The sequence below is a fragment of the Lepidochelys kempii genome, chromosome 9, assembly GCF_965140285.1.
Source record: "Lepidochelys kempii isolate rLepKem1 chromosome 9, rLepKem1.hap1, whole genome shotgun sequence".
NCBI classification, from domain to species: domain Eukaryota; kingdom Metazoa; phylum Chordata; order Testudines; family Cheloniidae; genus Lepidochelys; species Lepidochelys kempii.
In genome coordinates, this window is record NC_136388.1 from 28,319,383 (window position 1) to 28,332,721 (window position 13,339).

The following is a 13,339-nucleotide window of genomic DNA, read 5'->3' on the forward strand; positions in this document are numbered from 1 at the left end:
TTCTACCAGCCTACAGCACTTTCTCTCCCACACATTGTTCTTCCTTCCTGGGCCTTTTTACCTTCTGATTTAATGCGGTAATTAGTTATTAACTTTTCCAGCCTATTGGTTTGGCTCAGTTCCCACATTCAGGTGTTTATAAGGCAACTAATTGAAGTTGCTATGGTCAGACTGCTGGATCAGGTGCTGTTGCTCGGCACTCTGTCACATGTATTAACAAGAGTGTTGTAAGCTAGGACATGAGAAGTATTTCTTCCACTCTACTCAGCTCTGATAAGGCCTCAATTAGAGAACTGTGTCCAGTTGTGGGCATCACACTTGGGGAAGGATGTGGAGAAATTGGAGAAAGTCTAGAGGATAGCAACAAAAATGATTAAAGGTCTAAAAAACATGACATACAAGCATAGGCACCGACTCTGTGGGTGCTCCGGGGCTGGAGCACCCATGGGAAAAAATTAGTGGGTGCTCTGCACCCACTGGCAGCCAAGCTCCCCTCATCCCCCACCCCACCTCTTCCTCCTCCCCTGAGCGTGCCATATCCCCACTCCTCTGCCTACCTGCCAGCGCTTCCCGCAGGGTTGCTGGGGTGAGGCAGGGGAGGGGCCTCATGGAAAGGGTGGAGTGAGGGTGTGGGGGGGGAGGTCGAGCACCCCAGGGAAAGGGGGGAAGTCGGCACTTATGCATACAAGGAAAGATTGAAAAAAATGGGTTTGTTTAGTCTGGAGAAGAGAAGACGGAGGTTGGGACATAACCATCTTCAAGAATGTAAACGGTTGATAAAAAGAAGAGGATGATAAATTGTTCTTCTTAACTACTGAGGACAGGACTTAAATGGGCTTAAATTGCAGCAAGGGAGATTTAGGTTTGACATTAGGAAAAAAATTTCCTAAATGTCAGAGTAGCTAAGCACTGGAACAAATTACCTAGGGATGTAGTGGAATCTGCCACAGGAGGTTTTTAAGAACAAGGTTTTTAAGGAGGTTAGACAAACACCTGTCAGGGGTGGTCTAGTTAATGCTTACTATTGCCTCAAGCAGGGGATTGGAATAGATGACTTATCGAGGTCCCTTCCAATCCTACATTTCTGTGATTCAGTAATTCATAGTGTGCATGTACTTATGCCCAATTAGTTACAATATATTCTAATTACCTGCAGCATCTGCAGGTTCAGCCCATTGCAGCTCCCAGTGGCTACAGTTCACCGTTCCAGGCCAGTAGGGGCTGCGGGAAGCAGCATGGGCCGAGAGATGTGCTGGCAGCTGCTTTGTGCAGCCCCCATTGGCCTGGAACAGTGAACCGCGGCCAGTGGGAGCTGCGATCGGCTGAACCTGCGGACACTGCAGGTAAACAAACCGTCCTGGCCTGTCAGTGAATTTACCCGATGGGTTGCGTGCCAAAGGTTGACAATCCCTGTTATATTCAGTTCTGATCAGTCAATCTCAAAAAATATAGCAGAGAGGATTAAGAGAGAAGTGACAAAAATGGGATTGTGTATGGAGAGATTTCTGTAAGAGAGACTGAAAAGACAGGGACTGTTTAGTTTTGAGGGGAGACATAAGATGGGACTTGATATAGCTATATGTAATAATGACTGCTGGAAAGATATTTAACAGGGCACCTTTATTTATATTTTCTCATAATAAGAACAAAGGGACATTCCATACAGCATGTAAATTATCTGTGGTACTCTGTGCCACAAGACATCACTGTGACTAAGAGTTTAGTAGCACTGAAAAAGGATTAGACATTTATGTGGCTAATGAGGACATCCACAGTTTTTGGTTTTGTTTTTAGAAGGCACATAGACCCCCCCTGCCCCATACTCTGAGGCACTGGTGGTTAGACTGGTTGGTTGGAAGTCAGGACTCCTAGTCTTTATTTCTGGGTATGCCAACAAGCCACTATGAGACCTTGAGTATAGCACCTAGCCTCCCTGTACCTTGGTTTACCCACTGGTAAGAAAGAAAAAATAATAATGAAATTAATCACACAGGACATGTATAACTATGGATGACAACCAATAGTACAGATAAGGGCATAATTTCTTCCCTCATGTCTACTCCATATAAACCCATTCACTTTAGTGGAGGTGGATCAGGCTTCAGTGGGACTACTCACTTGCTTAAAGTTAGGAATGTGTTTAAGTACCTTGCTGAATCGGTGCCTATGTAAAGGGAGAATTTATCCCACCATAACTTTTTGACTTCCGAAAAGCAGTAGGTTATCATACGGTTCATTTTTCCCTGAAGTAGAAAATGTAAGTTTGTGGATAAGTGTATGGAATAAACTAGCATGTTAATATAGACTTAAACATACCATCATCCTAAGTCTGGAGAGTGAATATGAAATACAGACCAATTCTGCACCTTGTATAGTCAATTTATACCAGTATAAAATGAATGTAAAATACTACTATTATGATCTGACAATGCTTTATACCTACTCGAATTTGCATTAATGTGGATGACTACACAAGGTACAGGGCAGTGTTTGGTTTGGCCCCATAACCACAATATTTAGAAAGGGAATAAATATAAAATAACCCAGACAAATACAAACTTACAACAAGCAAGTAATGGTTGGTTTCTAGGAGTATATTTACAAAAGATGGATAATTAAGTTGCTGGTCAAGCATATATCTAATACCATGTATAGAGTATTACAAAAATAAACATTCACCAGCAGACAATCTAAATGTAAACTGCTTATAAAACTGTTCAGAAAAAAAGCCCAAGGACTTGGTCAACAGTATACATACAGAAACTGAACCACTGAAATCATGAGCTAGGTAATCTGATCTATAATTCTGCTATCTTGGGTGTGGATATTTGGTGCAGCGTCCTGAACCCGGTATATACACAGTAACATTCCGAACCAGAACAGAAACACTTCAGAGATCCAAAACTTAGAGGCCCAGTTTTGCAGTCCTGAAGCATTCACAATTGCTGTTGCAATCATTACAGATGTGGGGGTTTGTGTGTGGGAGCTGTCCACACTCATGCTGATTTAACACCCACATAACTCCATGGAGTTTAAGTGTAAACATCAAATCAGCCTGCCAGTAACTGGCTCTAAAGGATCACATTTAGAATCTCACAGCCTTTCTGATATTTGCAATTTTAACACTGGGCCCACTTCTACCCCCAAAAACCAGTGGATGTTACAGCCATGAAAAAAAGATCAGGACTGAGACCAGAGTATTTTTAATGCCCTCTCATGGAAGTTTTAATTACAATACCTCCTAGAATAGGAAAATCCTGCTGAACTTCACTGCCCCAAATCTTTTACGGGAAGTTGGGTCTGTGACTATGTTTAAAATGTGAATATCAAATTATAGTGGATTGTTAGGAGCAACCCTCAAGGTCCTGTCTTACTTACCATTTATCTGTTTTTTTATTTTGATTTAAATAATAAAAAAGACATCTGTACACAGGCTCTATGTGCCCTGACACTCAATCACATTTACAACATAATACTTCCAGTGGTATTAAAAAACAAACCATCAGACAGGAACAATAGCACAACTCAACTAGCCAGCCAGCTACAAAAAGCTCCTTTCAGCCTCCTCCCAACCACCCATCATTCTGAGAACATATCCTCAACCCTCTCTAACACCCCTTCCAATAGACAGTTTTTGCTACATGCCTGGAAGGTCACAAATTCAGGCTATTTCAGACCAAGTAACCAATCAATATCTCATCTGTGTGCAATAGACTACAAACTTTTTTTAATATAAACGAGCCAAAACTAACACCTTTTCAGATTGTTTGGTAGTTTGGTAAATTCACAGTGTTAGGGGGTTTATATTCTCTTTTCTGGCCAGCCACTTTTCTGGCCAGCCACAGAGGACAAGCTATTCCCAGGTGTGGTCTGACATTCCCTCCAGCAGAGGGTTCTGGTACGCACACACTTCAGCCAGTAGGTTGCAGACATATCTTTTATATGCAAACCAAGAGGTTTAGACATGTATAAATTGCAAAAATAACAAAGCTGGAAGCAAGCTAAGTGATTGCATCTCTCTCACTGTTGCTAGGCACAACACTTCGCCTGGATGTGTGGGATGGATGGAAAGAATTCCTGACTGGGTGCCTCTTAGGAAACAAGCATACAGTCCAACGCTTCCTGTCTGATGAAGAACCAGTACTCAAGTACGGTAACTAATTGCATTTGGTTTTTTGCCCATTTTAAAACTTCTCCAGTCCAAGCACCTCTGTTTCCTAACAATGTCTTTTGAAAATTGATTATGTTTTGGATTTAACTGCTAGTTTACTTTAGTATTTTAATGTAAGGTGCTATTCAAGCAATTGAAATATCTCCTAAAAGGAGTATAGCAAAAATATCCTCATAATATAAAAAATATACCAGCTCCCATTTTAGTAATTTGGAGCCTGATCTATATTGATTTCAGTTGATCATGCTCTCATTTTACAACAGAAGTGTATGTATTTTAAAAAGTCACTCTTATTTGGACATTTGGGAATTGTAATGACATTTCTGAAGGCTGCCATAAAGATCACCATTACTTCTTCACTATTGTTTTTAGTAAACTGTTCTTACAACCGAGCATTGTTTATACTAGCCTTGTAAAATTCTACTTGCCCACTCACCTGGAATGAGTTTTTCCTAGACAATTAGTTTTAAGTTGTTATGGTAAAGGGTAAAGACCAGGCAGATTTTGTGACTGTGCCAATACATTTTCGTGGAGATTTTGCAAGCCAATGCCTTATTTAATGCCCCCTTAATAACTCTTAACACACATTCCTTACAGTATAGTTAAACTGTATTGCAGTGCGTAGCTTTGGTGAGAGATACAAAGGAGAGAAAGGATCCCAGATGTTATCAGTGCAAGGGAAAAGCATCCAATTACTGACCTAACTGGATAAAGATGATCATTTGACAGTGAAAGATCTTAGGCATGACATAACACATTAAGATTTATTCTAAATGAAATACAGTATACCGGCCCTTTGCCCCTGTAAGAAATAACAGCACTGCATGATAGCGTGGCACCATGTTTAGAACATTGCTTCACACCTTGTGGAACTTGACCTTATCAACTTTTTTGTTTCCCCCATCCTGTGGGGTTACTACAGGAGTGGAGCACAAGATTCTCAATATTTAATTTACTAATTAAAAACCCAGAATGTAAAGTGTCAGAAATATAAACAAATGGTGTCTTTTTACACTGGATGCTAGCTAACAAATGACTTGACGCTATAGATTTGGAAATAATTAATTAGTGCCTTCATACTATAGAATCTGTCCTGAGTTCAAATATCCTATTCCTGACAGGAAGAGTACATCACCCCATCAATTTTTTACAAGTCATACTACTTTCCAGAAAATGGCAATATCTCATCTGAATTCAATCTGTTTCCTTTAAATCTGGGCATTATAAACACAGTACCCCTTTGTGGTATCTAATTATGTATGCACTGTAGGATATAAAAGGGCAATGTATGAATAACTGACTTGAATGGAGTATTAAGCTAGAACAGAGTAGTTCTCTATCAGTGGAAATGTAATGAGAGATGCAATATAATTAAAATAATTGTCATATGGATTACAGTATATGAGATAGTAGCTCAGTGTCAATATTACTCCATACCTAGATTGTGGTGATAGTCTATGGTTTATTTTTCTATTTAGTGGCAGTGGCTTTGTATAGCAAGTGGTTTCTACTGTCTTTACCAAGAACAAGGACACACAGAACATAAGGAATTGTTAGATAAGAATTAGCTGGACAAGTCTACCCTCTTTACATGTATTTTAACCTTTGTCCCTTATTTTGTACCTGTATCCTTTAATCACCTCCCCCACTTTTAAAATGTCCAACTATTTGTCTCTGAAATACTTGTACTCTTTTTTCACTGGCCTTTAAAGATCTCGTGTACTCATCTTCTCACATTTTTGAATGTCATGTGGATGTGAAACACCTTACCTTGTGTAAACTGTAAATCCTGTTTTACTTTATGAAACCCTTCTTCACTCGTGATACCTCTAGTGGGTCATCTTAAAATTTTCTCTCTTCAGATTATAAAATCAGCATATGCCGCTTTTTCATTTGTGGATAACAAATATGATCAACAGTGACTAAGCCCTTTTAACAAAGGTACAAATTACTTATTCATATGGGGACCATATTATCTAATCAGCCCATTAGAGCACAAAATCATGAGACTTAAAGACATATCTTGGCATATGTTTGGCTGAATATTTTTGTGCTGTCATTCTGCAAAGAAATATACATAATTTTGAAAGGTAGTATTTTTCTAATGCTTATGTTATGTTATGTTGGATTTCTTTAGTTTCTTCAGTTAATTTTTTTTTTTTTGCATGTTTCTTTTTGTCAGATATCAAAAGAGGGTGGCTCTTTACATGGCAGCATTTTTTGGCCACCTTGAGCTCACGGCATGGATACTGAAACAGGGAGTGAGACCCAATGAGGCAGTGGGTGTTCATCCCTACCGAGAATGGTGTCAGGAAACACATCATCCAGATGTAACTAAATGTCCAGTTCATGCAGCTGCAGAAGCAGGCCAACTAATTATACTGAAGGCCTTTGTCAATTATAGTGTCTTGTGCGTAGAGTGCCAAAATCCAGCAGGGCAAATTCCTCTGAACATATGCATCAAACACAAACATAAGGATTGTGTGCTATATTTAGTTACCAAAATGTGGTCGGTGGTTTCTTATCCTAATTTTTCACTTCCCATGAAGATCTACATTAAATTAAAGCAGTGGCTGCTTAGGGCACAGAGTCACATCCTTACAACGAAATGGCTTAACCAGGCTGTAGTCTTCAGAACACGAGTGGGGGACACTGTTATCGTGGATGGCTTCACAAAGCCGAAAATGACTTCCAAAGCCAGGATCAAGGCAGCAGGTAATAAGGACTATAAGTTACCAAACCTAACTGATCAAACTCCACATGAGAAAGATTCATGTTCCTTGACAGTTACAAAGGGGAACCAAACAGTAATAAAGCTCAAATTACCTCCATTGGAAGATGCGAATAAACTCCCTAACATACACAGACTTCACCAAAAGAAGAGTATTAGAAAGAAGGCTGGTCAGCCTAGAAAAGATGCAAGTATGGACCAAAATATGTGTTTAGCTAAAGTTCCTCTGCCCCCTATTTCAAGCCTCAGAAATTCACGCCCTCCTTTCTACTATTCAACACCTAATGCTAAATTGCTCTTAAATTCCTCCTCTGAGTGTTTCTCAGAACACAATGGAAGAACTCCAAGAGATAATGCAATCTACTGCTTAGCTATTGCCAGGTATGGTATTCTCTTTTGTTTTCCTTCTTTATTTATGTCCCTCCCAGGTGTTTATATTTTCTTCTTCGGATGCTTGCTCATGTCCATTCCACACTGCACAGTCGGAGATTTTTCCTTCAGTGGTATCTGTTGAACCAGCTCTAGTGCCCTCTGATGCTACGCGCTCATGCATTGGTAGAAGGGCCACGGACAGCCCACACCCTCTCAGTTCCTTCTTACCGCCCTTGATGGTCACTGGAACAACTCCTCTTGCCTTGGCAAGCCTTTCATTTAATGGCTTTGTTATGCTCTTCTTTTTTCGCAAGTTTAGTTACCTTTAGTTTATTTCTCTTAGTAGTAGATATATAGTTAGACCTCACAGTTGCATAGAAGGACATGCTCCAGTCTCCAGACTTCAAACCCTGTGCCTCCTGTGGCAAGCCTATGCCAGTGAGCGACCCAGACTTCAGCTGTCTGAAGTGTCTGGGGGAGGCTCATGTGCAAGGTCTGCCACAGTCCATCTCCCTAGGAGATGAAGGGTGGGTTGTAGAATACATGTCTGCAGCCACATCTCAAAGAACAACTGTTACAACAGGTAAGAAACTGTATTTTCTAAGTATAATAACGTGATTTGATTTACAGTTCTGTTTTGCCCTCATTATTAAAATGCATGAGAAAAGGAACCAAAATGTGGAGAAGCGGATCCAAAAACTATCTTGTTTTTTAAAGCTGTATTTTGTTTGTGTGACATTACAACTAGTCACTAAGGTTCTTCAGTAATGGACTGGTGAATTATAATTGGCACTTTCTTAGAAGTTACAAATAACCGATATTTGCAGAGACAAGGTGGATTAAGTAAATCTTTTATTGGACCAAACATCTGTTGGTGAGAGAGACGAGCTTTCGAGCCACACAGAACTCTTCCTCAAGTCTGGGAAAGGTACTAAGGTAAATGGTCCCTTAGAATATATACTATCTGTTTGACCTTGTATTTAGCTGTGACACTCTGAATACCTTTCCCTGACTTGAGGAAGAGCTCTGTGTAGCTCGAAAGCTTGTCTCTTTCATCACCAGAAGCTGGTCCAATAAAAGAACGATCATTTTCTTTTACTTCCCTTTTTCTTCCTTTACTGTAATTAATGAATCTGAGGTGTATAAAGGTCCTCACTCACCTTGTCTCTCTTATATCCTAGCACCCACGCGGCTACAACAACATTGTGGATAGATATTTGCAGGAAATTTTTGTAGGATATGTTTGATGAGGGATTACTGCCACCTACTGGTAGCAATTATTAGTGTACATATCAGGTACAATTGAGGCCTCGTACTGAGAATAATTGTTGATGGAAGAACATCTTTAGCTGACCAGAATCCTTGCACTTAGCCAATGCCCTTGAGTCTAGAAATATAAATAGGTAGCTTCAGAGAAGGCTGAAAAAATTCTTAAACAACAAACAGAAGAACTAGGTAACACAGTAATTTATGAGTGAGGAAGTACTACACATTCCCAGGAACATTAAACATGCACAATAAGAGGGTGGTTATGTAAATTATGCAGAAGACGACACTTTTAAAGGAAAAGTAATTACCTTGTTGAATCTGCAACTAAGTGAAGACATCAGAATTTGGATCAATATGAAGGGAATTAAGTACATGCCTAATTTTAAGCACCATTGACTTCAAAGGCACTCCGCATAGACTTAAGTGTCTTGATGAATCAGGGTGTTAGTGTTTATTCAGTCAATGGCAATTTGTCTCAGTAAATGTTGAGTGAGGAGATCAGGATCTGGCACATTTGTTATTGTTCCCTTTCATTTTAAAAATAAAACTGCTGGGAGGAGGGTGGACTCCTTCACCCTCAGGGGAAGAAAGAGGGTGTGAAACTATTAAAGGGCAGAAAAATGTCAAGAAAAACAGATAATTTTGAATTGCTGTTAGTAATAGGTGTCAAGAAGAATCTTTCAGATTTTTTTTTATGGCTAAAGGACAGGGAGAGGAGAAATGTAGAATTCCAAGGTGCAAATGGAAACACTGAAAAGTGTGAAGAGAGCCAGTGCTAAGTTTGAGTCTATTTCCACGAAGCGATAACTCAGAGGTTCCCAAACTTTTTGCTGGCATGACCCCATTTTAATGAATTATTTCCTCCTGAGACCCCAGACAGCATGGAGGATGCCATTTTGAAGAGCAAAATGGCATTCTCTGCACAGTGTGAACTTGCATGCCCCATACACGTGAGGTCATACTGCATGGAGGAAGCCATTTTTCTCTCCGCACAGTGTGACCTCGTACTTATGGCAGATGCAAGGTCACACTATGCAGAGGCAGGATGACCCACCTGTCCCTAATTGGGCAGGACAGTCCCAAATGTACATTTCAAGTTCAGGTCACCATTTGTCCCAAATTTCCTGCAGAACCACTCCGCGCCTGCCCGAGGCTCAGGGGTGATGCCAGCCTTTTCCTGGTGGGGGGGGGGGCTGAGGTGGGCTTTAGCCACCCCCCAGGCCATGAAGCCCTGTCCCTTGCTCCTCCTCTTCCCCCCAAAGCCCTGCCCCTGGCCAGGCCAGAAGCTGGAACCGGGCAGTAATAAGAGTCACCCAGGGAGCCTGTAATGCTGTGTGGAGCCATGGATGATCCCCCTACCCTGAGCGGCATACCCCAGGGGCAGGGAAACAGGCCAGGGACTCCTCTTGGGCACCCCAGCCTCCCACCCAGGGCAGGTGGAGGGTCCAATGCTCTCCACAGCAGCCCAGGCTCCCTAGGCAGCTCTTACCACTGTCCAGCTTTGTCTTCTGGCCTGGCCTTAGGGAGAAGTGGAGGGGCAGGCAGGGCTCCTGCATGTGTCCCATTTTTGCATGTTGAAAAGGTGGTCACCCTATGTGGAGGATGCCATTTTGTAGAGCAAAATGGCATCCTCCATGCACCGTGACCTCCTACGTACTGTACATGTGAAGTTGCACTGTGCAGAGCAAACTGGCATCCTCCACACACTAGGGATTGCTGCAACCCCATCTGCAATGGGGGTGCGACCCCCGGTTTGAGAACCTCTGTGATAATTAGACCCAGGCTGCGGGGCGTCTCCTGGCTTTGAGTTGAGGGTGCTCAGCATCTATTAGTAGATGCCCAGCATCTTGCAGGCTCAGGTTCAATATATGTTCCGAAAAAAAGGTATTGCTTTTGGGTGGTAATTACAAATTACAAAGGATGAATATGAAAAAAACGACACAGGCATATAGGGACAAAATTAGAAAGACCAGCTCACAAAACCAGATGAAACTAGCTAGGAACATAAAGGGTAGAAAGAAAGTGTATTTATAAATACACGAGAAGCAAGAAGCAGACCAAGAACAGGGTTGGCTCCTCACTCGGTGATGAATTCAAAGGGAAAGCCAATAGAAAATGCAGCAATGACAAAAGTGTTAAATACCTTTTTTGTTCCAGTTTTCACCGAAGAAGTTAGCAGTGGCTGGACAACTAACAGAGTGAACATCTGTGTAAATGGAATAGGATCTGAGGCTCAAATAGGAAAAGAACAAGTTAAGAATTACTTAGATGTCTGCAAATCAGCAGGGCCTGATGAAATACATCCTAGAAGGAACTGGCTGAAGAGATTTCTGAACCATTAGCGATTATTTTTGAAAACTTGTGGAGGACAGGAGCAATCCCAGAGGACTGGAAAAGGGCAAATATAGTACCTATCTATAAAAAGGGGAATAAGGACAGCCCAGGGAATTATAGACCTGTCAGTTTAACTTCAGTACCTGAATTCAGATAATCAATTTGAATAAGATAAGAGTCAACATGGATTTTTCAAGAACAAATCAAGTCAAACAAACCTAATATCCTTCTCTGATGGGATAACAAGCCTTGTGGATGGGGGAAAGCAGTAGATGGTGATGTATGTCAACTTTAGTAAGGCTTTTGATATTGATTTACGTGACCTCAGAAACAAACTAGAGACATATAGCCTAGATTAGCCTATTATAAGGTGGGTGCACAACTGGCTGGAAAACCATACTCAGAGAGTAGTTATCAGTGATTCACAATCAAGCTGGAAGAGCATATCAAGTGGTGTCCCCTGGGGATCTATCCTAGGTTCGGTTCTATTCAAATATCTTCATAAATGATTTGGATAATGGTATAGAGAGTTTTTAAGAACAGGTTAGACAAACACCTGTCAGCGATGGTCTGGTTAATACTTAGTCCTGCCTCAGTGCAGGGGACTGGACTAGATGACCTATTGAGGTCCCTTCCAGTCCCCCTACATTTCTATGGTTTTCTGATTCTAATTGCCATTCTTAAGTAGTAATGTGCACTTTATTGTCAGATCAACCTCCTTTCCCATGTTCTGGTGTCCCTAAACTTCTGACTACTAGAACCTGGGACTGGAACTCAGTAAATTGCCCTGTTCTGTTCACTCCCTCCGAAGCATCTGACACTAGCCACTGTCAGAAGACAGGATACTGGGCTAGATGGACCATTGGTCTGACCCAGTATGGCTGTTCTTATGTGGTACAACCAATGGTATGGGTATTGGAGGAGGAACACTCCACATGGAGTTCTTCAGAGTTCTCTATTAATTGTTGGAAGAGGGAGGGTAGGTTGCCTTGTCTTTGGAATGACTGGCTGCTCTACCTCCATATCCCTGCACAGTAGGCCTGCACCTCCCCATCGCTTCAGTGGAGATGCACAAACAAGACTTTTCCTGGCCCAGGTTGCCCCCAGGATCCCCCCGACACACACACATTGGCTGGGGATAGCGAACTGTGGCCACTTGGGAGCTCGGGGGGCTGTGCCTGCGGATGGTCAATGTCAGCAAAATGTCTCACGGCCCACAATCAGAAAAGGAGTACTTGTGGCACCTTAGAGACTAACCAATTTATTTGAGCATGAGCTTTCGTGAGCTACAGCTCACTTCATCGGATGCATGCTGTGGAAACTGCAGCAGGCTTTATTTATACACAGAGAATATGAAAAAATACCTCCTCCCCCCCACTGTCCTGCTGGTAATAGCTTATCTAAAGTGATCATCAGGTGGGCCATTTCCAGCACAAATCCAGGTTTTCTCACCCTCCACCCCCCCACACAAATTCACTCTCCTGCTGGTGATAGCCCATCCAAAGTGACAACTCTTACCCTGATGGGCTGCATGCGGCCTGCAGGCCGCAGGTTGCCCACCACTGCTGCAGAGCCATCCCTGCTGCAGCTGCTGTCCCTAGCACCACACTGCACCACCGCCTTCCAGCCTGGCCTGGCCAGGTGCAATGTAAGTCCCCAACTCTGAGTTGGGACACAGAGTGCTGAAGCGGGGCGAGGCCAGACAGTTCCCCAGGAGCTCTTGTGCAGGAGGCAGTCCCACAGCAGCAGAGAAGAGGAGCAGAACTGGCCACCCCATTGCCCACTCAGGTTTGGCCCTACCACCAGCTCTCTGTCATGACAGGGAGGGGGATAAATGACAATGCAACCTGGTGCAGGGGAGTCACAGCGCCACTCAGGTTTGGCACCGTGTCTCTTCCGTCATGACACGAGGTTAAACTTCAATAGTGCTGCAATGCCCACGCACCTGATCACAACACCACTCACTCAGTTTAATCCCAGTAGCACTCCCCACTCTGCTGTATGACCAAACCGGAATGGGCAGTGGAATGGCCAATGCTGTTCTCCCTCACTGCTCCCAGCAGTACACACTGTGCATAACAGGCATATAGCTGTAGGTGCCACGGATCCCTGCTCTAGCAGGGGAGACAGATGCTTGAATCTGAAGGACATGATCAGGGTCACAGACAGACACGTTCTATTACCACAACAGTAGTGTACGCATTGTGTAAATGAATCTGCTCATTCAGACTTTGGGCTTATGCGCTATCAAAACTGCTTCTTTTTGGCAATAATTTTAAACAATCCTTGAGGATTTCAGTATAAAATATATTAACAGTAGTACTGGCAATATATGTATCTAGCTTAACAGAATGATGTGGTAATATGATAAAAATGCTTCAAAATATACTTTGTGAATGGGGTTTTTGGGGTTATCAAAATAATACTGGATGGATGGACACTGTAGATAAAAGATGCGTGAA

The 13,339-nt window shown here is 42.3% G+C and overlaps 1 protein-coding gene across 1 annotated transcript in view; it reads left to right on the forward strand.

The window, feature by feature from the left end:
• Positions 1–13,339, forward strand: part of ANKUB1 (ankyrin repeat and ubiquitin domain containing 1) — a 31,021-nt gene that overhangs the window by 13,777 nt on the left and 3,905 nt on the right. Inside the window, exons 4-5 of the mRNA XM_073358771.2 lie at positions 4,034–4,148; positions 6,354–7,283. Of these exons, the coding sequence (XP_073214872.2) occupies positions 4,034–4,148; positions 6,354–7,283 (1,045 nt within the window). The remainder of the gene's footprint in view (positions 1–4,033; positions 4,149–6,353; positions 7,284–13,339) is intronic.